Raw genomic sequence first — 22,645 nt, forward strand, 5'->3', positions numbered from 1 at the left:
CCTCCCAGCCTGACCCATTCCATGATTTCACTGCTCCTCCTGTCCCCAGCTGCCCCCTTTGCTGTCTGCCCTCACACCCTTCAGGGGAAGGAAGGGGGAGGCTGCAGCTGTGTCCCTGTTTGGGTCTGTGCAGCACCTGGCACTGTGGGGCTGCTGCAGAAACAGCAGCAATTACCACAATTTACCTGTCATCCACACTGCCCCCGAGGGCACAGGTCTCTCTCACAGGTCTAAGGCTTTGGCAAATCCAGGATTTTTGTTTCCCTTCATTTCCAGTCCATTCACCATCCCAGTTGCTGCTGCTGCCACTGCTGTAACCTCAGCTGCTCCCAGTGCCGGGCATTTCAGTCCATATTTATTAGGAAAACAAATAACAGCAACTATAACACAGCAACTAAATAATACAGCAAATAAATAACACAGCAACTCTGATTCTTATCAGGAATGCTGATATTGCAGCCACAGCTGCGAGGAGAATTGGGCAGCACGTGCCCAAACCCAGAGCTCTCCCTGGACAGAGCCAGCCCAGAGCCCTGAGGGGATGCTGGGCTCTGGAATACAAATCACAAAAACACAGCTCAGGAGTGTGACCGTGTTCACAGGGGCCTCAGGATGAGGGAAGAGACGAGGATCTGACTCCATGTTTCAGAAGGCTTGATTGATTATTTTATGATATATGTTATATTAAAACTATACTAAAAGAATAGAAGAAATTATTTCATCAGAAGGCTGGCTAAGAATAGAATAGGAAGGAATGAAGAAACAAAGGCTTGTGTCTCGGACAGAGTCTCCAAGCCAGCTGACTGTGATTGGCCATTAATCAGAAACAACCACACGAGCCCAATCCCAGATGCACCTGTTGCATTCCACAGCAGCAGATAACCATTGTTTGCATTTTGTTCCTGAGGCCTCTCAGCTTCTCAGGAGGCAAAATCCTAAGGAAAGGATTTTCCATAACATGTGTCTGTGAGACAGGAGAGATGCTGAAAGGGCTCAAGCCTCCAATCCAGAACGGTGTCTTTGGGCTTGTAAGGAAAAATTGAAAGCAAGCTATAAAATGCCCCACAGGCTGACACTGAGGAGCTCCTGACCTGCCCCATGCTCTTTTTAGGGGCTGCTGTGGGAGAAGTTAAACTTTTCCAGCCCCCAGCACCCAAGGAAGCCACACTCAATCAATCTCTCTGTGTGGACAGGGAGCTTGGCATTGTTTAGCTGGGGGCTGAACCCATCAGCATGCCATGAGAAATGGAACTGGTGTGGTTTCAACTGCCCCACGTCCCAGACAAAGCTCCAGACATCTGTGCCCGCCCCTCACTCCAGCAGCTCAGTAATTAGCTGGATAGGTTAAATTAGCAGCAGCTTCCCAGCGTGCTCCAACGGCCTTCAGCATGGAAATACAGATTCTGGTATTGGAATGGGAGTGTGCAAATTGAGACCAGCATGGCATCCTCATCCTCTGCAGCACCCCCAAAACAAGCAGATGATTTATTCATCCTGGGCATCACCACAGCTCTGGGCGAGGGCTGGGCCAGGTCCCATCCTGCCCCCACGGGGTGCCCAGGGCACAGACCCTGCCCAGCCTTGGGCCTGCCCAGCTGCACTGCTGCCCAGCCAGGCCGGCCAGGGGCCCTGCTCAGCCCTGCTGCCCGTGCCCGTGGGTCACAGCACCAGTGACAGCTGGGCAGTGCCACAGGGGGTGCCAGGCAGTGCCACAGTGACAGCCAGGCAGTGCCAGCAGTGGGTGCCAGGCAGTGCCAGCAGTGGGTGCCAGGCAGTGCTACAGGGGGTGCCAGGCAGTGCCAGCAGTGGGTGCCAGGCAGTGCTACAGGGGGTGCCAGGCAGTGCCACAGTGAGAGCCAGGCAGTGCCACAGTGGGTGCCAGGCAGTGCCACAGTGGGTGCCAGGCAGTGCCAGCAGTGCCAGGCAGTGCCACAGGGGGTGCCAGGGAGTGCCACAGTGAGAGCCAGGCAGTGCCAGCAGTGGGTGCCAGGCAGTGCCACAGTGGGTGCCAGGCAGTGCCACAGGGGGTGCCAGGCGGTGCCAGCAGTGACAGGCAGTGCCACAGTGGGTGCCAGGCAGTGCCACAGTGAGAGCCAGGCAGTGCCACAGGGGGTGCCAGGCAGTGCCAGGCAGTGCCAGCAGTGCCACAGTGGGTGCCAGGCAGTGCCAGCAGTGACAGCCAGGCAGTGCCACAGTGGGTGCCAGGCGGTGCCAGCAGTGACAGGCAGTGCCAGCAGTGACAGCCAGGCAGTGCCACAGTGGGTGCCAGGCAGTGCCAGCAGTGCCAGGCAGTGCCACAGGGGGTGCCAGGCGGTGCCAGCAGTGACAGGCAGTGCCACAGGGGGTGCCAGGCAGTGCCACAGTGAGAGCCAGGCAGTGCCACAGGGGGTGCCAGGCAGTGCCAGGCAGTGCCAGCAGTGCCACAGGGGGTGCCAGGCAGTGCCAGCAGTGCCAGGCAGTGCCACAGGGGGTGCCAGGCAGTGCCACAGTGGGTGCCAGGCAGTGCCACAGGGGGTGCCAGGCAGTGCCACAGTGGGTGCCAGGCAGTGCCAGCAGTGACAGCCAGGCAGTGCCACAGTGGGTGCCAGGCACAGTGAGCCCCCAGCCCGGGCTCTGCTGTGCTGGAGCAGAGATCCTCAGGGCTGGGCAGCTCCTGGCCCTGGGCAACCCCAGCCCTCCCAGCCAGGCTGCCCATGAGGCCAGAGCAGCTGGGGCACTGTGAAAAGCACCAATCACTTGTTTTTAAAATGTTAAAAGTTTAATAGTAATGAAATGGTTATAAAAATAGCAATGTAATTACAGTAATAATAATTTGGACAATTTGGATTAGGACAATATGAGACAGTAAGAACAAAGAGTTACAGACAGTCTGGGTACCTTTTCTGGGCAGCATAAGCCCGAAAAAGGCCCCACGTTTACAGAGGATTAACCCTTAAAAGCAACAGCCTGTTGCATATTCCTACACCTCACACATGATGCATAAATTCCATTCAAACTCAGGATTCTGGCTGGGCAGTGTCAGCTGCTTCCTCTGAACCCTGACGGTGTCATCATGGCTGAGTGAGGCAGGAAGAAGTTCATTTCTCCTGATAATGGAGCAATGAATTCTCTTTCTCTGAAAGATTCAGGTGTCCTGTGGCTGCTATCCCACTGCGAGTCCTTTCTTTAAAAAAGTGTCTTACATAGCACAGTTTCTATTTTAACATTCTGTTATAACCTAAAACGATATTTAACACACTACTTAAGAGAATTAATACAGCATAACTTTCTAACATAACACATATAATATTCATTTTAATATTTGCGAAAAGCCAATCATAAAATACCCATTTTCACAGGCACCATCTCCAGCCACAGCTGGCCAGCTGGGATCTGTCACAGCTGGGGCTCTGTGAGCTTGGAGGACTTTTCCAGCCTCAGTGGCTCTGGGATTGGGGTCACTGCAAAATCCTCACACTCCCTTCTCCACGTGCTTGACCAGAGTCAGGCTTTGGCAAGAGCTTGACCAGAGTCAGGCTTTCCATGGCAAAACTTTGTGCAGAGAGGGCTGGGGGAGGCCTGAGGAGGAGGAGGAGGAGAGGGGTGCCCTGTCTGCACAGCAGCCTCAGCTGACCTGGGCAAAGAGAGGTGCAGGGGATGCCCTGTGAGGCTGAGCCAGAGCAGAGGCTGGGCAGAGCCACAGAATAAAGCAGTGATTTATTCAAAGCATCTCCTCCATGGATGCACCTTGGGCAGCACCAGAGCCCAGCCAGGGCTGCACCCAAGATGAACCAAAATGGCCCCAAAATGCACGGCCGGGCACGGGGTCTGTCCCTGGGATCAGTTCTGCTCCATTTGCACCTTGCAGTTCATTGTCCCATTCCGGCTTTAGCCCCTGCAGTCCCACCCTGCTTGTTTTTCTCTCTCCAGCCCACGGGGTTTGTGCTCTGGGGCTGAGATTTGGATCATTTGTCCTTGGTGCCCAGCTGGAGCAGGAATTGTTTTGTCTCCCTGCTCTGTGCACAGAGCTCAGCATCCCAGAATGTGAACCCAGACCCACACACTGAAGCAGCACAGAATGTGAAAAATAGAAAAGCTGAAACCTGAGGCATCAGAGGGAGATGCCATAAAAACACAACTCAAAGAGCAGGAGGGTCCGGTCTCTGGGGTCAGTGTGCAGGCAGTGAGATCCTGCATTCACCCCAAGTCAGGTGAGACTCAGGGGCAGGAAAGAGAAACCCAGCAGAGCTCAGAAATGTGATTGCTGCACGTGTGTGGGTCTTTGCTGCAGAGAATTTGGGCTAGAAGGGCACTGACAGAGGGGGGAGGAGGCACGGGGGTGGAACAATGAGGCAAATCAGTTCTGACAAGTCCCTCTGGGGCTTCCAACCTTCCTTCCTCCAAAGTCACCAAGGGATCAAAAATCTTTTCACATTCCCATGCTATTTCTGAGGGGCTTTGCAGCTCTGCTGCAGTTGCCATGACACCAGAGAGTGGCAGTGAGGGAGGAAAAGGTTGGGATCCTGCAGATCCCCTCCCTGCAGCCTCACCTGTGCTCTGGCCAGGTGCATTGAGGAAAGCTGCAAGGATCCCTTTGTGCCACAGGCAAAGAGATTTTCTGTCCAAATATCCCTGAGGCATGACATGGCATCAAAAGCTGAAACAGGCACTGCAGGAGCAGAGATTCTCTGGGCAAGTTGGGAATTTCCACTCAGTTCCTGGAGAAAACAACATCTTTATTTACCTCCCAAAAGCCATGAAGCATCTTTTAAACCTTAGAGCAGTGCAGTGGCAGTGCCCTCCTTGCAGCAGTGTCAAACACAGCACACACATCCCAGGGCAGCTGGTGTTGGGACTGCAGCCCAACCCCACCAGCTCCAACTCCTGGAATGCTCCTGAGCTGCCACTCCTGACAGAATTCCCCTGAGAGGTGTAAAATCCTGTCTATAAATACAGGAAAATAACCCCGGCAGGGGCAGCACGGAGCTGCCTAAAGAGTATTTCTGGCTTGTGCTAAGGAGTGAACTGGGGACTTTTTCTGCTCCAGCAATTTTGATAAGTGTGGGGATAAGGCCAAGATAAAAATAATTACATCTGATAGTCCCCTGGTTCACCTGCCCCTGACTAACCTTTGAATAAAAATTCTCTAAAAGATGCTGGGAGTTGCAGTCAGCACAGATTTGGTTCAGGTCTGATTTAGAAAAGGTGGAAAACTCCTGAGTCCCTCTGAATGCAGCTCAGGAATGGTGGGAAGTTCAGCCCAGCAGGATGATGGATTGTGCTCCCACAGCATCACAGAACTGTGATGAATGAGCTGCACATGGCACTGCCTGGGACAGAAAGGAAGGGAATGTCCACAACAGCAGAGAGTAATGACTGAGCAGAATTCAGGAGAGGAGGATTGCTCTGTGGCAAAATGGGCAGGAAAAGGCATTGGGAAAGTGTTAAATTATAGAAATCACAGCTGTGGGAGATGGCACCTCTCGTCCTGGAGCCCATCACAAAAATCCCAGACTGGTTTGGGCTGGAGGGACCCCAAATCCCACCCAGTGCCACCCCTGCCATGGCAGGGACACCTCCCACTGTCCCCAGTGCCCAGCCTGGCCTTGGGCACTGCCAGGGATGCAGGGGCAGCCCCAGCTGCTCTGGGCACCCTGTGCCAGGGCCTGCCCACCCTGCCAGGGAACAATTCCTCATTGCCAAGATCCCATCCAGCCCTGCCCTCTGGCACTGGCAGCCATTCCCTGGGTGCTGTCCCTGCAGGCCTTGTCCCCAGTCCCTCTGCAGCATCTTCTGAGCCCTGCAGAGCTGAGGAACCCCGGGCTGCCCCAGCCCTGCAGGGTTTGGGGATCCTGGGCTGTCCCAGCCCCCAGCCCGGGGGTCACTGGTGGGTGCCCTTGCAGTCCCAGGCCAGCCCAGCCCCTCCCTGCCCAGCACAGACACACAGACACTGCACAGGAGCTGATGGACAGGTTTATTGGAGGGTTTCTTGGAGGGTTTCTTGGAGGGTGATCAGGGTCAGGGGCTCCCCGTGGGGCTGGGGCTGGCCCAGGCTCCTGCTCTCCCCAGGGTGGTCAGTGGTACTTGTGGGCCAGAGCGTGGGCCACCACACCCACGAGCTTCTGCCAGGCACACTGGCACACAGGGGTGAAATCCCTGCCCAAGTGGGACGCCAGGACGATGACAAGGACATCCCCGAGGAGCTGAGGAGAGAGGGACAGGTGGGTCAGTGCTGCTGGGAGCTGCTGGTAAGCTGGAGCAGCTAGACAGCCCAGCCCTGCTCAGCCAGAGAGAGCCCCTGCTCAGCCACACAGAGCCCCTGCTCAGCCCCTGCTCAGCCACACAGAGCCCCTGCTCAGCCCCTGCTCAGCCCCAGCCCCTGCCCAGCCCCTGCTCAGCCCCAGCCCCTGCCCAGCCCCTGCTCAGCCCCTGCTCAGCCCCTGCCCCTGCCCAGCCCCAGCCCCTGCCCAGCCCCTGCTCAGCCCCAGCCCCTGCCCAGCCCCTGCTCAGCCCCTGCTCAGCCCCAGCCCCTGCCCAGCCCCTGCTCAGCCCCAGCCCCTGCTCAGCCCCTGCCCAGCCCCTGCTCAGCCCCAGCCCCTGCTCAGCCCCTGCTCAGCCCCTGCTCAGCCCCTGCTCAGCCCCTGCTCAGCCCCAGCCCAGCCCCAGCCCCTGCTCAGCTCCAGCCCCTGCCCAGCCCCTGCTCAGCCCCTGCTCAGCCCCAGCCCCTGCTCAGCCCCTGCTCAGCCCCTGCTCAGCCCCTGCTCAGCCCCAGCCCCTGCTCAGCCCCAGCCCCTGCCCAGCCCCAGCCCCTGCCCAGCCCCAGCCCCTGCCCAGCCCCTGCTCAGCCCCTGCTCAGCCCCAGCCCCAGCCCCTGCCCAGCCTCAGCCCCTGCTCAGCCCCAGCCCCTGCCCCTGCTCAGCCCCTGCCCCTGCTCAGCCCCAGCCCCTGCTCAGCCCCTGCCCCTGCTCAGCCCCAGCCCCTGCTCAGCCCCAGCCCCTGCCCAGCCCCAGCCCCTGCTCAGCCCCAGCCCAGCCCCAGCCCCTGCCCAGCCCCAGCCCCTGCCCAGCCCCAGCCCCTGCCCAGCCCCTGCTCAGCCCCAGCAGAGCAGCAGCCCCAGCTGTCCAGGCTGGGGCTGACCGTCCAGACCCGCTGTCACCAAGGCTCTGCTGGCACTGGAACCCCCTCAGCACCAGCAGATCCTCCTTTGTGTCTCCTTGGCGTTTCTGTGCAGATTTTCCCCCTCTGCAGTCCCTGTTCCCCCCAGACCCCTCCTGCAGCCCAGTTTTCCTCCCCCGACTTCTCCCTGAGGCAGAATTGCCCTCCTGAAGGGCTCCCACACCCTGCACACTCCTCCTCCTCTTCCTCCTCAGCCCTGGTTAGGGGCATGGCTCACTCCCTGCTCCCTGCCACAGCAGAGTTCTCAGTCTTCCCACAGACAGCTCTGGGTTTTGGAAAACAGTATTTGTTTCATTCTTAAAAATAAAACAAAACCAGAAAGAAAGAACTTCAAACTAGTTCCCCATTTTTGGAATGCTGAAGCATTTGGATTTGGCCTGAAACTCACCCTGAAAAACACAATGTTTTTTTCTTTAGACATAAATGAAGAGAATGATCCTTCTTAATTTAAGTGTTGGAGGAGGAGGAGGGACTGTGCCATGCCCCGTGCTGGGCAAGGCAGGACTCTGCTGCTTGGTTCTGCCAGTCTTGCTGTGGAATTTGGATTTCCTGAAATGCTCGGCTGAGCTTCCCTCTGCTCTGAGCCCTGCAGCCCAGGCTGCACCTTCCCCAGGGGCTGTTCCCCAGCCAGATCTCCCCAGGTAACCATCTCTCCTGCAGGGAACACCAGGCTCCTCCAGGTGTTCTCTCCATACCTGCCCCTCCCTTGAGCTGTGCTGCCACTAAAAATGGGACTTTTGAGGGAGAAAGTCACAGACACCATTGCAAAGACCCTTGTGCAAACCGTGACCTCTCTTGGGTGCTACACAGGGATTGTTCCCCAGCAGCCCCAGGAATGTCCCTGGACAGAGCAGCAGCCAGGTCTGGCTGGGACTGCAAGCACAGCTCACCCTGAAGTTCTCGGGGTCCACGTGCAGCTTGTCACAGTGCAGCTCCGACAGCTTGGAGTAGGTGCCCTTGAGGTTGTCCAGGTTCTTGATGGCCTCCCCGAAGGAGGTCAGCACCTTCTTGCCATGGGCACGCACCTTGGGGTTGCCGATGATGGCCGTGGGGCTGGACAGGTTCCCGAAGTCAGAGAAGAACCTCTGGGTCCAGGGGTAGACGATCAGCAGCCTGGGGAGAGACACGGGCAGGTGAAGCTGCTGACTCAGGGCTTCCCTGCAGCGCAGGGCCCTCGCGCAGCTGCACCCACCTGGCCAGGGCCTCGGCGCCGCATTCCTCCACGCTGACCTTGGCCCACACGCTGGTGATGAGCTGCTTCTCCTCGGCTGACCAGTGCACCATGGTGGCTGCAGGAGCTCACTGAGCTGAGCCGAGCCCCGAGCCTGGGCCGGGTTTTATGGCCTGGGCCAGCCCCTGGCCGGCCCCTGCAGCGGGGCCATTGGCTGGCACGGGCGGGGGTCCCCACCGGGGCAGGAGGGGGTGGCCAGGGTGGGGCCCCCGAGAAGGGGCCTCTGGTTATCCTGAGCTCCAGAGCTCTGTCCCCTGTGGAGCTTTATCCCAGCCCCTCTGTGGGGCAGCTCCTTCCCCTTCCAGCGTGGGCATGCAGAGCAGGGGCTGCAGGAGCCCCAGCCGTGCTCCATCCCCACTGGCCATGGCAGGGGCTCAGGGATGGCCCCTGTGAGCCCCGAGCTCGTGCCCCGGCTCTTTGCACACTGGGCTCTGCCTGGCATCAGTGAGGTGCTGAATGCTCCAAATGCAGAGCCACGCAGAGGGGTTGGTCACCAGCAAACCCTGCAGGTCCTGCCCTGCCCAAGGGCTTGGGGGTCCTTGCACCACCAGGAGCTGTGCTGGAGCTGCTCAGAGGATGCTCAGGCTCTGCAGCCAAATCTGCATTAACCCCAATATCCTTCTCCTGTAATAGAACTTGACCACTTTGATTTATTTGTACCTTTTGGAGTAATTATAGTTGGACTTTGGAGTCCAACTTCTGAGCTGGACTTCAATTACCATGGTAGATCCTTTCCAACTGGAGATATTCTAAGACAGAGTGTCAGAATGGTTTGGGTTGGAAGGACCATGAAGCTCACCCATGTTGTGCGAGGCCCACCCAGACATTGTCCCCTCAGCTGTGACAGGATGAGCCCGCTGCAGTGCTCTGGGCAGGAGCAGGGGCCGAGCAGCATCACCCATTCCTGCCTTCAGCCACCTCCCTGAGGAGCACTGGAACAGCCTTGGAACACAGGGTTTGCTGCTGCAGGTTCTGCTGTGGGCTCTAAAACCTGCACAGGCTCAGCTCAGGGGTGTCCAGGTGGTGGGGGAACCCCAGTTCCCCATGTCCCTGCCACGTTCAGCCAGGCCAGGCTCTGCTGGGGGAGAGGTTTGGATTCCCCTGGCACACCCTGGAGCTGCCAGGGCTGCAGGCCCCTCACCAGGAGCAGAGCCCCGGGGAGATTTCCTCTTTTGTTTTCTGCATAAAGCCCCAGGTAACACCATTCTTGCTGAAATCAGCCCAGGGTTTGATGCCAAGGTGCCAGGGTCAGTGCACTGTTTGCCTGTTGTTTCCCAGAGGGTTTGGCTGGGCTGAGGAAGAGCTGCTGGGTCCTGCAGAGACTGGGGATGATGGCTGAGGGCATGACCAGGATGCAGCAGAGAGCTGCAGCGCTGACCAAGCTCCTCTCACACATCAGTACTTCCTCCAGGGACCATCTCCTGCTCTGTGTCTTTTGCACTGAAAACATGGCAGGAAAAGCAATTAAAAGAAAGCAAATAGCAAGGGAGGTCTCCAGCCTGACAATATCTTTCCCCTCCACTAGTTGTAGACTCTTTTTTTAGTGGAATAGGAATGAATAATCTTCATTAGATTTGCTTACATTTGCCTTTTCTCCAGAAAATCCAGTCCCCAGAGCTGGGGGGCTGGACCATGATGGCAAATGAAGCCAAGCTCAGCCTGGCACGGGCAGGAAGAGGGGATAGGCAGGGAAAAGGCTGCCAGGGCTGCCCACCCTCCTGCACCCCCTTATCAGCCCCTGCAGGACCTGGGTGCTGCCAGTGCTGCACTGGGCACCGCCCAAGGGGTGCTGGCACCCACAGGGACGTTCTGACACCATGGAATGGGAGCAGGAAAAGCAGCATGGGGAGAGGGCACCCCACAGGATTTGTGTGCTGGGGGCACTTGGAGCAGGCTGGGAATGGAGGTGGGAGTGAAGCCACAAGGCAGCAGCAGTGAGGGCTGCTCCCATCCTGCTGTGTCTCAGGGAATGCCAGAGCCTTGGGGGTCTGCTCGGGCTGTGGGATCATGGAATGATAGAATGGGTTGGGAGGGACCTTAAATCCCACCCAGTGCCACCCCTGCCACGGCAGGGACACCTCCCACTGTCCCCAGTGCCCAGCCTGGCCTTGGGCACTGCCAGGGATGCAGGGGCAGCCCCAGCTGCTCTGGGCACCCTGTGCCAGGGCCTGCCCACCCTGCCAGGGAACAATTCCTCATTGCCAAGATCCCACCCAGCCCTGCCCTCTGGCACTGGCAGCCATTCCCTGGGTGCTGTCCCTGCAGGCCTTGTCCCCAGTCCCTGTCCAGCTCTGCTGTCCTTCCCAGCCCCAGACACGCTGCTGGCAGGAGGAGACCTGCTTATCCACACAGGTCACTCCTTTCTGCCTGAAGCCCATGAACAATCACCTTCATGGGAAACCACTCATATCTGTCATGAAGCCTATGAAAAGTCATGAAATACTTGGGGGGTTGGTGACTCTGTGCCTGCCCAGTCTCCCTGCAGGAAAAAAAACCTTTTGGAACTTGCTGTGAATCATCTTCTCTCCCTCTCAGTGTGTACCTTGCCAGCAGGAACAACATGCCTCTTTCTTTGGGTGTCGTGACTGAGAAAGGGCATTTATGGGTCACAGGGGGCTTCCAACACCTTCCTGTGGGTCAGGGGCAGAGAGTGAGTGCCCAGAGATGTGGGTGAGGCAGAGAGAGAGCACGGTGCAACCTGGCTGCCAGAAACCCTGGTTTGAATAGCTTTGCCCAGTATTTTCCCTTAGATGTGGCACATCCTTTCGGCCAAGCATCGCTTTTGCCTCGTCATGCTGTGCTCAGATGTGCTTCCCATGCCAAGAACAAACCCTACCCAAAGAGCCCTGCTCTGCAGACACCCAAACCCACCCAAAACTCCCATCCAGGAAATTAAGTCCCTGCTCTTGGCAGAATGGGCCCCCCCCAGTTGCAGAGTGGGCGGCGCAGGGTGGGAGGGATGTGAATAAACAAAGTCTGCTCAGGCCTCGATAGCAAAATGTTTATCTAAAACCTGCCCCCACCCAGCTGGCTGCTGGGCCCGGGTGACTCAGCTGATTTTGGGTAGGTTTTATGCCAGGGATGAGCCAGGCTAGATTAAAGTCTTCCATTTGTTTATCTTCCCCCTGAAAAACATGAATCCTCTCAATTTCCCTGGTCTAGGAGAGACATGCAGGTTTTACAGTAAAATTCTGAGCAGTTCTCCATGCAAAGCCTTTGATGTGACCCCAGGCGTGGCAGGATTCTATGAACCCCATTATCTTCCCCCCAAAAAACCATGAATCCTCTCCATTTCCCTGGTCTAGGAGAGACATGCAGGTTTTACAGTAAAATTCTGAGCACCCCCAGTGTGACCCCAGGGGTGGCAGGACTCTACCAACCCCACATCCTGCAGGCACAATTTCCAGAGGCCAACCCCACAGAAAGCACCAGACCCACCCAGAAGGAAGGCAGGGGTATTTTCTGCCCAGCCAGCCGTGCCCCCAAGCCCTGGCTGCCCTGAGGGACACACGGAGCAGGCAGAGTTCACAGGATGAGCTTTATTTGGCTGTTAGAAGCGGTTGGGCAGCGGGTGCTGCCGCGCTGCCGCGGCTCCTCAGTGGTACTTGCGGGCCAGGGCGTGGGCCACCACGCGCACCAGCTTCTGCCAGGCAGCCTGGCACTCGGGGGTGAAGTCCTTGCCGAAGTGGGCGGCCAGGACGACGACCAGGATGTCACCCAGGAGCTGTGGGGACAAGAGCAGCCTCAGCTTAGCACAGCCCCACACAAGCACTCACACTGCACCCAGGGGAGCCTCGGGAAATCTGCAGCCCTAAAAACCTCCCCCAGTTAGTCCTTTCTAACATGCACCTTAAACCTGGTCTCTGCTCTTGCTCTAAATCCTGCTACAGTAGCCAAAAATTCTCCAGAGTACTTTGGAGTAAATTTTTCTTTGTCCCTTCTGGCTTTGTTTTGGAGTTTCTCTCAGGCAGAAGAGCCGGCCGAGCCCCCAGCACAGCAGGAGACAGCACTTGGCCCCCCAGAGCACAAACAAGGAGCTCAAGCTGACACAGGGGCATTTCTGCCAGCCCCAGCCCAGGGACAAATGGTGGGGTTAATTCCCCACTGAGACACTCCCAGCCAAAGTTTTCTCTCTGTAGATCCTCTTTGACTTCTGGCATCCAGCTGCCATCTCCTGCTCCTCACTCATCTCTCTGTTCTCCTCTGTGCCAAACTTTGCTCTTGCTCCTTCTCTCTTCCCCCTTGGCTCAAACCTCTTCCTGCTCAACAACTGCTCTCACTTTGTTCTCCCCCTCCATTCCCTCACTGGAACCACATCCTCCCCTCCGCTGCCCCCTGCCCACCGCCCCTGTCACCTCTCAGCCCGTGCGGTGTCTCCCCTCGGGCTGCACTGGGTCCCTTCCCTCCCTGTCCCTCTGCACCTCACCCCCATGCCAGCCCCAGCCCCTCTTCCTCCCGCTCTGCCCTGGCTGGGCAAATCCCTCTGGTGGTGGGGATCAGGCTCTGGGCACCCCCTGCGCAGGGGATGGCAGTCAGGGCAGGACTCACCCTGAAGTTCTCGGGGTCCACGTGCAGCTTGTCACAGTGCAGCTCGGACAGCGCGGAGAAGGTGTTCTTGATGCCATCCAGGTTCTTGACGGCCTCCCCGAAGGAGGTCAGCACCTTCTTGCCATGGGCCTGCACCTTGGGGTTGCCAAGGATAGCGGTGGCACCGGACAGGTTCCCGAAGGAGGCAAAGAACCTCTGGGTCCAGGGGTAGACGATCAGCAGCCTGGGGAGAGACAGACAGACAGACAGAGTCACATCAGCGCTCCCATGGCTGGAGTGTTTCCCTCGGCAGGGGCAGGGGCAGGTCTGGAGCTGCACCTACCTGGCCAGGGCCTCGCCACCGCACTCGGCGACGTTGACCTTGCCCCAGAGGCCGGTGATGAGCTGCTTCTCCTCAGCTGTCCACTGCACCATGGCGTCGGCAGGAGGGCTGCGTGTCGCACGAGGAACTCAGGCTCTGGCTCCCGGAGGATCGCGCACTGGGGAGCCGCTGCCCGGCCCCGCTTTTATCCCTGCGCGGGGCCCCTCCTCTGCCCCCTGCACCCCGTCATTGGCTGCGCCCCCGGGGGGGCCCTGGCACGGGGAGGGGACCCAGCATTGCCCAGCGCAGGGTGGGGCCCAGGCAAGGTGCCCAGAGCACCCCGGGCCTGGCTGGCCCGCCGCCCTCGCCGTCCCTGATTTCCAGCCCTGCTCGAGGGGCCATTATCTCCCCACAGAGCCCCAGCACGGCCCCGTGCACGTTCTGCTGCAGCTCCCCTCTGGGGAAGGTGCCAGCCCTGGCGCCCCTTGGGTGTGCCAGCCCCTGAGGCAGGAGACGCCAACCTGGGGCTCCTGGGTTCTCCCTCTGAATGCAGGAGGTTCTCCTTTTCCTTTTCCTGCAGGACTGGTCAGGCTTTGGCCTCTCCCTTTGCTTTCCCATCAGCTCTTTAGGAGTTTGATTAACTTCAGGATGACACTGCTAAAACCATGGCAAGGCCTCGCAGCCAAGAGGGAGCTCCTGTCTCCAAGAACCTCTTGGGAAAGGTCAGGCAGGGCTGGAAGGAGATGTTATAACCCAGGGCAAACCAGCTCCCAGTTGGCTCACAGGGCGTGAGGAGAGGTGGGAACACTGGGATTACTGGGATCCCACAGAATCCCCAAATCCCTGGAGCTGGCCCAGCCCTGCCAGCCCATGCAGTGCCAGCTGTGCCCCATGGGCACCTTGTCCCCAGCCCAGAGCACTCAGTGCCACCTGCAGGGGACACCTGCAGGGCTGGGCACTGCAAAGCTCCCTGGGCAGCCCCTGCCAAGGCCTGAGCACCCTTTCCAGGAAGAAAAAACATCTGCACAGATAAACATCTTCCTTTCCAGGAAGACAAAGCATCTGCACAGATGTGCAACCTGACAGCGCCTGGCCCAGGGGTTCAGCAGCCTGAGGATCAGTGGAGGCCTGCGAGCTGGGAGAGGCAGCTGGCTCTCTGCTCTTCTGCTCCTGTGCCCAGCTGAAGGTGGGACGGCGTGCAGGGGGCAGGCATGGAGCTCATGGGGCACGGGAATGCCCTGCTGGGGTCTGGGTGACCTTGGAGCAGAGCGTTTGTGTTTGTTCCTGCTCACTGCAGGAGGGGCTGGGCCAAAGGACCCTGGCCAGGCTGGGGGTGACACTGCTCCCTCTGCAAGCAGCACTGGTGTTTGATGGAATCACAGAACCCAGACTGGGCTGGGCTGGAAGGGACCCAAAATCTCATCCAGTCCCATCCCCTGCCATGGGAGGGACACCTTCCACTGTCCCAGGCTTTTTCCAAGTCCCATCTAACCAAGTGTTGAGGGTTGTGTCTGTTACCTTCTGCCTTTGTTAACCTAAGAATCTTGGGGTTTTTAAAAACCCCAAGCCAACAAAACCCCACATGCAGGAAGTTACATGCCATGGCCCCAATCTCCCTATCACTTCTCACACTGCACATTTTCTACTCCACTCACTCTGTGAAAGTTTTCAAACATTAAACCAAGCAATATCACCTGATGTCTCCAAAAAGTGCCAGACTGTTCCTGTTTGTTCCTGTTTTTTGAGGTTTTGTCCTGAACACCCCCCTGGGATCTCCATCTGAGACAAGTTTCACTTGCCTGAAGGAGATCATGGTTCAGTTATGCCCTGTTTGTGAACATTTGCTCCCCCAGCCCCTGTTCCTCCCTCCCCATTCCCACAAAAAACCAGACATCTCCTGTTGGCTGGAGCAGCTGGTGTTTATTGGATGGTTAGAGCCCAGCAGGACCCGAGGAGATTCCCCAGGAGTGTCTCCAGGCAGGGAGGCTCCCAGGAGGCTCAGTGGTACTCGTGGGCCAGGGCGTGGGCCACCACGCGCACCAGCTTCTGCCAGGCAGCCTGGCACTCGGGGGTGAAGTCCTTGCCGAAGTGGGAGGCCAGGACCACGATGAGGGTGTCACCCAGGAGCTGTGGGGAGGGAGCAGGATCTGTCAGTGGTGCTGTCCCCAGAGCCATTCCCCAGCAGGATCTGTCAGTGCTGCTGTCCCCAGACCCATTCCCCAGCAGGATCTGTCAGTGGTGCTGTCCCCAGAGCCATTCCCCAGCAGGATCTGTCAGTGGTGCTGTCCCCAGAGCCCTCCCCAGCAGGATCTGTCAGTGCTGCTGCCCCCAGACCCATTCCCCAGCAGGATCTGTCAGTGGTGCTGTCCCCAGACCCATTCCCCAGCAGGATCTGTCAGTGCTGCTGCCCCCAGAGCCCTCCCCAGCAGGATCTGTCAGTGCTGCTGTCCCCAGACCCATTCCCCAGCAGGATCTGTCAGTGCTGCTGCCCCCAGACCCATTCCCCAGCAGGATCTGTCAGTGGTGCTGTCCCCAGAGCCATTCCCCAGCAGGATCTGTCAGTGGTGCTGTCCCCAGACCCATTCCCCAGCAGGATCTGTCAGTGGTGCTGTCCCCAGACCCATTCCCCAGCAGGATCTGTCAGTGCTGCTGTCCCCAGACCCATTCCCCAGCAGGATCTGTCAGTGGTGCTGCCCCCAGACCCATTCCCCAGCAGGATCTGTCAGTGGTGCTGCCCCCAGACCCATTCCCCAGCAGGATCTGTCAGTGCTGCTGCCCCCAGAGCCCTCCCCAGCAGCATCTGTCAGTGCTGCTGTCCCCAGAGCCCTCCCCCGCGTGCCCTCTGCTCTCTGGGCAGCTCACAGCACAGCAAGGAGCAGATTGTCCTGGCCCCATCCATGCATTGGGCTCCCAGCACAGCTCGGGGTCTGGCCAAGAGGGACCCCTGGGTGTGCTGGAGCCTCCCCCAGCACCTTCCTGTGCCTGCTCTGCAGGGTCCTCCCTCAGCTTCTACTGGCTTTGCCCCTTCCTTTCCCATCCCTTGCACCCTGGCTGTCCCTGGGCTCAGAACCCTCCTGCCAGAGTGGCTGTGGTTTTCCCTTCTGGTTTAACCACCCCTCACAGCCAAGCCCAGCTCTTCCCTCTAAACCCTGTCTCAGCTCCTTCCCTCTGGCTGCTCCAGGATGTTTCCTCTGACCAGGGCACACTGGTCTGTGCATTTCTGCCCTCTCACCTCGCCTGCCTGGCTGCCTCCCCTCACAGATCCCAGCCCCAGAGCTCCTCTCTGCTCCCCCCAGATATGACTCTCCTTTCCCCTCCACTGCCCCTACCCTCCACAGGCTCTTGGGCAGCCCCAGGGTTTCTGTCAGGGACTGTCAGACCCCTCTGAGGCCCCTGAAGCCCCTCCTGAGCTCAGCCCCTCTGCCCAGCCGAGGCTGGAGCTGAGCGTGGCTCACCCTGAAGTTCTCGGGGTCCACGTGCAGCTTGTCGCAGTGCAGTTTGCTCAGTGGAGCAAAGCATTTCTTGATGCTGTCCAGGTTCTTGATGGCCTCCCCAAAGGAGGTCAGCACCTTCTTGCCATGGGCACGGACCATGGGGTTGCCAGAGACAGCAGTGGGGCTGGACAGGTTCCCGAAGGAGGCAAAGAACCTCTGGGTCCAGGGGTAGACAATCAGCAGCCTGGAGAGAGGTGGAGGGACAGACAGACAGACACAGAGACGCTGATGTTCCAGTGATGGGAGTGTTTCCCTGCAGTGCAGGGGCAGGAGTGATTCCAGGAGTGATTCCCTGCAGGAGCAGGGGCAGGTCTGGAGCAGCACTTACCTGGCCAGGGCCTCGCCGCCGCACTCAGCGACGTTGACCTTGCCCCAGAGGCAGGTGATGAGCTGCTTCTCCTCAGCTGTCCAGTTCACCATGGTGTTGGCAGGAGGTTCCCCGAGCTTCCCTGAGCAATGCCGAGGATGTGGCTGCCGAGGCTGCCCCGGGGATTTTTATACACGGCTCAGCCTAATCTCAGTGCACGGAGGCACTGCTTGGGGCCAGGGAGGGAGCGGGGCTGCATGAGGGGAGATAGTGGCTTTGGCAGCTGTCCAAGGGGGACAGAGGCCCTGTCCCCCCTCTGTCTGAGTGGGGACAAGCATCACCTCAGCCCCGAGCACAGGGGGAGCTGCCGGCCCGCTGGGGGCTCCGGGCTGCGTCCCTGCTGGGGAACATCATCCCCTCCTGCCAAGTGATCCTTCACGGTGCTTTGCACATGGAATCATGGAATCCCACACCAGTCTGGACTGGGAGGCTCCTTAAAGCCCTGGAGTGCCACCCCTGCCATGGCAGGGACACCTTCCACTGTCCCAGGCTGCTCCAGCCCAGCCTTGGGCACTGCCAGGGCAGCCACAGCTTCCCCGGGCACCCAGAGCCTCAGGGCACTCACCAGCTAAAAAACATGGGTTTAAACTCCCTGAGAAAGAATTCCAAGGGCTTCTAAATTTGAGGATTATGGAGCATGGAAAAATCCGAAGGAAGTGTGCTGTGCTGGGCTGGCCCAGGGGCTGTTTGTAGCAGTGGCCACTGGTCCAAGCACTGTGCACCATGAGGCAGTGGGGGGCTGAGTCACCGGTCCCAGTGAGGCAGACACAGCCCCCAGGTGCCTGCCAGGGTGGCAGGGTGGGTGAGCCTGGTCAGGACTGCACCAGCTCTCAGCAGTCCTGCAGAGACCTGGCAAAAACCAAAGGCGAGCACAGCCCGGAGTGCCAGCCTTGGGCTCACCCTGGTGCTCCGTTCAATTTTATTAGAGTTAATTTCCATTATGCTTGAAAATCCCCTGCCTTCTGCCTTGGGGGCAGCAGGCAGCAGCCTGCCTGGGAGATTTGGGAGCTCAGGGAGCTCTCTGGGACACAGGCTGGGAGGGGAAATGTTCATCTCCATGTGCTGAGCAGGGGCAATTTCTGTAGCTCTTTTTGAGTCTGCAGAGTCAAAGGGACATCTCCTTTCCCCAGTGCAAGCCCAGCAGCACCTGACAGCTATTGCCAGCTGGTTTCCAGACAGAAAAGCAGGCCCTGCTCTCTGCCTGGGATGCATTTCACTATGCTCAGGACCCTTCCCTCCAGCATCCTTCCAGGGCTGTTCCCTTTGGTGTGGATGGAAGATCTCTGAACTCCTGGAATCACAGGATCATGGAATGGTTAAGGTTGGAAGGGATCTTCAGGATATCTCATTCTCTCATTCCACCCCCCCTGCCACAGGCAGGGAACCTTCTACTGGACCAGGTCTTGGCCACACACTTGCCCCCTTCCCTGGACAAGAACCTTCCCTTTGGAGACAAACCATCCCAACGAGGGCCACAGGCAGCTCCAGTGAGGGCCCTCCTGCCCCAAGCAGAGTTCCTTGGTCCCTGATTGCAGCAATGTGCCTGCCAAGCTTTACAGAGCCCTTATCAGCAGCAGTGGCATCTGTGCCCAGGCTCTGTTCTGGAGCCAGGCCAGCCTCCACGCTCCTCCAGGGAGTGCAGGGCCTTGTGTCTTATCCAGCAGGTCCTGAGGGTGTCTTTGTTCCTCTTTTAAAATCCCAGAAGGTTTGCATTGGGAGGGACCTCACAGCCCACCCAGTGCCACCGGTGCCATGGCAGGGACACCTCCCACTGTCCCAGCTGCGCCCAGCCCCTGTGTCCAGCCTGGCCTTGGGCACTGCCAGGGATCCAGGGCATCCTGCATCCATGGCTCTCCTGTACTCTCCTGACCTGGTTTTGGGTCAGGGGGGCTGGTGGTAGCTGTGACTTTGCTCTGTCACAGCAGAGAGGGACAGCTGTCACTGGGAGAGGGGGACACTCTGGCTCTGTGACACAGGCATCACCCCCTTGTCACTGTCCCTAGCCCTGGACAACAGGACTGCCCAGGCACTGGTCAGAGAGCAGGACGTGCTCCACAGCACCACTGGGACGTGTCCAGAGGAGAGGAGCAGCAGAATGGTCACAATGAGATCATTCATTGGGGTGGAAGGTCCCTGCTGAGGTCCCCGGCCCCTGCACTGGGTGCTGACCCAGCCTGGGCACCCCCAGGCCAGGGTGCTGCTGTGCACCCACCACCCAGCGCTGAGTGCTGGAAAGTTCCACAGCTCTGAACTGACCAGCTCGTGGGGAATGGTCTCACCTCCTGCCATCCTGCTGAAATGCCCTTTACTGGTGAAAGAAGCTGTGCTGCAGGGAAGCTGGATTCGAATTTTGGGCTTTTTTCCTAATTCTTTTCCTCCAGCCCCTCAGTGCTGCTGGCAGGGCTGGACCTTGCTGCCTGGCTGTGCAGGACAGAGGGGAGAATGCACATCCCTGCTAGATCAGGAGAAAGGCTGAATATTTTTTCCTAAAACATGCAAAACATGTATTTCATCATTCTGAGACACCAACATGTCTCTCCTTGTTGCTTTTTAGGCTGTTCCTGAAAAAACATTGCTGAAACTGAGATGCCTACGAAGAATCTTTCAATTCCACTGAAAAGATGTGCTTCATTAAGCCAAAATGAGTAAAAAAAAGGCTCTAACCCATCCTGTGTGAGAGCTGCCCTCATCCCCTGCTCTTGGGATCTTACACATTTCAAATATCAAACTCTGACCAAGATGCACCAATCCTGCACCATCACTGATGCAGAAAATGCTTTTAATCAACTTAATACATCAGTAGGAAACTATGGAGGGGTAAATTCCTGCCTAATCAGTGAATCTCTATGAATTTATATCCTTTCAGATATCCCAGGAGGAGAGGCCCAGGGCCCACGGGCAGCCACAGAGACACAGAACACAAAGAAATCCAGAAAATGAGGTTTTTATTGCCCGTTACAGACACGGGTGCCTCCCGAGGCCTCAGTGGTACTTGCGGGCCAGGGCGTGGGCCACCAGCCCCACCAGCTTCTGCCACGTGGCCTGGCAGGCAGGGGTGAAGTCCTTGGTGAAGTGGGCGGCCAGGACGATGACCAGGATGTCACCCAGGAGCTGCAAGGGGAAGGCAAGAGGGAAATCAGGTCAGCAGAGTGCTGGGCACCCCTGGCCCGGGACCAGGGAGCTCAGCTCCCCCGTGGGTGCTGGGGCCGTGGCCCAGAGAAGCTCTGCCAGCTGCAGGACAAGAGCCCTGTGCTGGCTGTGGGCATGGGTGCCCACCTGCTCCAGCTCTGCTTCCTCACACATTTTCCAGCCACTAGACATTTTTCTGCCTTTCCTTTTTCTGCTGTGAAACCTCACACCGACTTCAGCTGAGGGTCAGCGCGAGGCCCACCTTCTACATCCCCAGAGCCAGGCTTAAACAGGAGCTGGAGCAGAGGCCAACATCCGGCTCCTCTTCTCCAGCCATGCTTGCACGAGCCCCCAGGCTTTTAGAGAATCCCCCTCTGTGTGTCACCACATTTGTCATTGAAGGCCAGAGCCCAGTATTACCCTGCACTATGGAATTCCCAGCCTTCCCCTGTCCCCCAGCTCCCACTCCAGTCAGCCAGGTCCTGTTTGGTAACTAAAACACAAGTTAGTGATGCCTGTTGGAAACCCCCCAGGCACTGAGGTGCTCTGAGGAAGGAGGGACAGAGGGCAAAGCTCCAAGCACAGCTCACCCTGAAGTTCTCGGGGTCCACGTGCAGCTTGTCACAGTGCAGCTCCGACAGCTTGGAGTAGGTGCCCTTGAGGTTGTCCAGGTTCTTGATGGCCTCCCCGAAGGAGGTCAGCACCTTCTTGCCATGGGCACGCACCTTGGGGTTGCCGATGATGGCCGTGGGGCTGGACAGGTTCCCGAAGTCAGAGAAGAACCTCTGGGTCCAGGGGTAGACGATCAGCAGCCTGGGGAGAGACACGGGCAGGTGAAGCTGCTGACTCAGGGCTTCCCTGCAGCGCAGGGCCCTCGCGCAGCTGCACCCACCTGGCCAGGGCCTCGGCGCCGCATTCCTCCACGCTGACCTTGGCCCACACGCTGGTGATGAGCTGCTTCTCCTCGGCTGACCAGTGCACCATGGTGGCTGCAGGAGCTCACTGAGCTGAGCCGAGCCCTGAGCCTGGGCCGGGTTTTATGGCCTGGGCCAGCCCCTGGCCGGCCCCTGCAGCGGGGCCATTGGCTGGCACGGGCAGGGGTCCCCACCGGGGGTCCCCATGCAGTGGTCACTCTGCCCTGAGGTGTGGTCACTGAGGAAAGCCTGTGAGTCCCTTAACAGACCAGGCCAGGACACAGGACCCTCTTATCTCTGTCTCCCTCAGCCCTGGCTGCTGTTCACCACAGGCATGGAGATTCCGCCCATCCCTGAACAGGCACAGACCCCTCCGAGAGGTGCTTCGGAATCACAGAATTCTCTGTGTTGGAAAGCACTTTAAAGCTCTTTAAAGCTCTTTAAAGCACTTCTTGTTCTCTCCCCTGCCATGGACAGGGCACCTTCCACTATCCCAGGCTGCTCCAAGCCCTGTCTGGCCTTGGACACTTGCAGGGATGGTGTTGCTGAAGCAGAGGTCACCGTGCTCTGACTGCTCCAGCTTGACCTTCATGCCATGGAGTCATAGAAGCATGGACTATCCTGAGCTGAAAGGGACAGAGTCCCAGGATCCCTGGTGCTGGAAAAGCCCTCCCAGCTCTAGGTTTCCAGGTATAGCTGTGTGGGTTACCAGGCTGGGCTGCACCTGTGAACAGGCCCCTCTGCTCTGCCCACGAGTGTGCAGTGTGAGCCCTTCAGGGGTCTCTCCCTGCTGGGAGTGAAAGGCCTTGCACAGGGACAGCAGGACCCTGCCCTGTCACAGCCCCAGCAGCAGCATCCATTTCCACAAGGGCAAGCTCTGCCTACAGGCTTTTGGCTGACTCTGCCTGACACCTGCACAGGTGTTTTCCTGGTTTCCAGGCCTCCAGTGAAGCTGTGCCCCTGTGCTCAGAAAGGCAAAGCCAGGATGCTTGAGCTGTCAGGCATCCAGACACAACCATGGACATGGAATTGTTCCAGGCCAGGCTGGATGGGGCTTGGAGCAGCCTGCTCTGGGACAATATGTCCCTGCCCAGTGCAGGGAGCTGGAACTGGCTGATTATCCAACCCAAACCATTCCAGGATTCTTTGAATCCATGGCTTTGGGTCTGACTCTGGGATGTTTAGGAAATCTCATGCAGACCTCTGAAATCTTCCAGTTACAGACTGATACTGGTCCATTGATCTGGGAAGGCTGGAGAGGGACTTCTTACATGGGGAGGCAGAAATAGGACAAGGGGGAATGGCTGCCAGTGCCAGAGGGCAGGGCTGGGTGGGATCTTGGCAATGAGGAATTGTTTCCTGGCAGGGTGGGCAGGCCCTGGCACAGGGTGCCCAGAGCAGCTGGGGCTGCCCCTGCATCCCTGGCAGTGCCCAAGGCCAGGCTGGGCACTGGGGACAGTGGGAGGTGTCCCTGCCATGGCAGGGGTGGCCCTGGTGAGGTTTAAG

At 58.4% G+C, this 22,645-nt stretch overlaps 4 protein-coding genes across 4 annotated transcripts; all 4 read right to left on the reverse strand.

The window, feature by feature from the left end:
• Positions 1-6,001: 6,001 nt before the first annotated feature.
• Positions 6,002-8,444, reverse strand: LOC136571359 (hemoglobin subunit epsilon-like). Its single transcript, XM_066571736.1, has 3 exons — positions 8,348-8,444; positions 8,046-8,268; positions 6,002-6,182 (listed from the first exon to the last, which is right to left on the reverse strand). Exons 1-3 carry the CDS (start codon positions 8,437-8,439, stop codon positions 6,054-6,056), a joined length of 444 nt encoding a protein of 147 aa, XP_066427833.1. The 5' UTR covers positions 8,440-8,444; the 3' UTR covers positions 6,002-6,053.
• Positions 8,445-11,910: 3,466 nt separating this feature from the next.
• Positions 11,911-13,419, reverse strand: LOC136553815 (hemoglobin subunit beta). The gene is made up of 3 exons (XM_066545609.1): positions 13,257-13,419; positions 12,935-13,157; positions 11,911-12,110 (listed from the first exon to the last, which is right to left on the reverse strand). Exons 1-3 carry the CDS (start codon positions 13,346-13,348, stop codon positions 11,982-11,984), a joined length of 444 nt encoding a protein of 147 aa, XP_066401706.1. The 5' UTR covers positions 13,349-13,419; the 3' UTR covers positions 11,911-11,981.
• A 1,814-nt stretch (positions 13,420-15,233) lies between these two features.
• On the reverse strand, positions 15,234-17,152 carry LOC136571360 (hemoglobin subunit beta-like). The gene is made up of 3 exons (XM_066571737.1): positions 17,058-17,152; positions 16,691-16,913; positions 15,234-15,362 (listed from the first exon to the last, which is right to left on the reverse strand). Exons 1-3 carry the CDS (start codon positions 17,147-17,149, stop codon positions 15,234-15,236), a joined length of 444 nt encoding a protein of 147 aa, XP_066427834.1. The 5' UTR covers positions 17,150-17,152.
• A 2,926-nt stretch (positions 17,153-20,078) lies between these two features.
• Positions 20,079-21,214, reverse strand: LOC136571361 (hemoglobin subunit rho). The gene is made up of 3 exons (XM_066571739.1): positions 21,118-21,214; positions 20,816-21,038; positions 20,079-20,207 (listed from the first exon to the last, which is right to left on the reverse strand). Exons 1-3 carry the CDS (start codon positions 21,207-21,209, stop codon positions 20,079-20,081), a joined length of 444 nt encoding a protein of 147 aa, XP_066427836.1. The 5' UTR covers positions 21,210-21,214.
• Between the last annotated feature and the right edge of the window lie 1,431 nt (positions 21,215-22,645).

Source organism: Molothrus aeneus, chromosome 2, assembly GCF_037042795.1.
Source record: "Molothrus aeneus isolate 106 chromosome 2, BPBGC_Maene_1.0, whole genome shotgun sequence".
Taxonomy (NCBI): Eukaryota; Metazoa; Chordata; class Aves; order Passeriformes; family Icteridae; genus Molothrus; species Molothrus aeneus.

Coding starts and splice junctions, on each gene's coding strand:
- LOC136571360 (XM_066571737.1), bottom strand. CDS start 17,149: ATGGTGAACTGGACAGCTGAGGAGAAGCAGCTCATCACCTGCCTCTGG. Junction 16,914..17,057: donor GGCGGCGAGGCCCTGGCCAG/GTAAGTGCTGCT, acceptor ACCTCTCTCCAG/GCTGCTGATTGTCTACCCCT. Junction 15,363..16,690: donor TGGACCCCGAGAACTTCAGG/GTGAGCCACGCT, acceptor CCCTCCCCACAG/CTCCTGGGTGACACCCTCAT.
- LOC136553815 (XM_066545609.1), bottom strand. CDS start 13,348: ATGGTGCAGTGGACAGCTGAGGAGAAGCAGCTCATCACCGGCCTCTGG. Junction 13,158..13,256: donor GGTGGCGAGGCCCTGGCCAG/GTAGGTGCAGCT, acceptor GTCTCTCCCCAG/GCTGCTGATCGTCTACCCCT. Junction 12,111..12,934: donor TGGACCCCGAGAACTTCAGG/GTGAGTCCTGCC, acceptor TTGTCCCCACAG/CTCCTGGGTGACATCCTGGT.
- LOC136571361 (XM_066571739.1), bottom strand. CDS start 21,209: ATGGTGCACTGGTCAGCCGAGGAGAAGCAGCTCATCACCAGCGTGTGG. Junction 21,039..21,117: donor GGCGCCGAGGCCCTGGCCAG/GTGGGTGCAGCT, acceptor GTCTCTCCCCAG/GCTGCTGATCGTCTACCCCT. Junction 20,208..20,815: donor TGGACCCCGAGAACTTCAGG/GTGAGCTGTGCT, acceptor TTCCCCTTGCAG/CTCCTGGGTGACATCCTGGT.
- LOC136571359 (XM_066571736.1), bottom strand. CDS start 8,439: ATGGTGCACTGGTCAGCCGAGGAGAAGCAGCTCATCACCAGCGTGTGG. Junction 8,269..8,347: donor GGCGCCGAGGCCCTGGCCAG/GTGGGTGCAGCT, acceptor GTCTCTCCCCAG/GCTGCTGATCGTCTACCCCT. Junction 6,183..8,045: donor TGGACCCCGAGAACTTCAGG/GTGAGCTGTGCT, acceptor CTCTCTCCTCAG/CTCCTCGGGGATGTCCTTGT.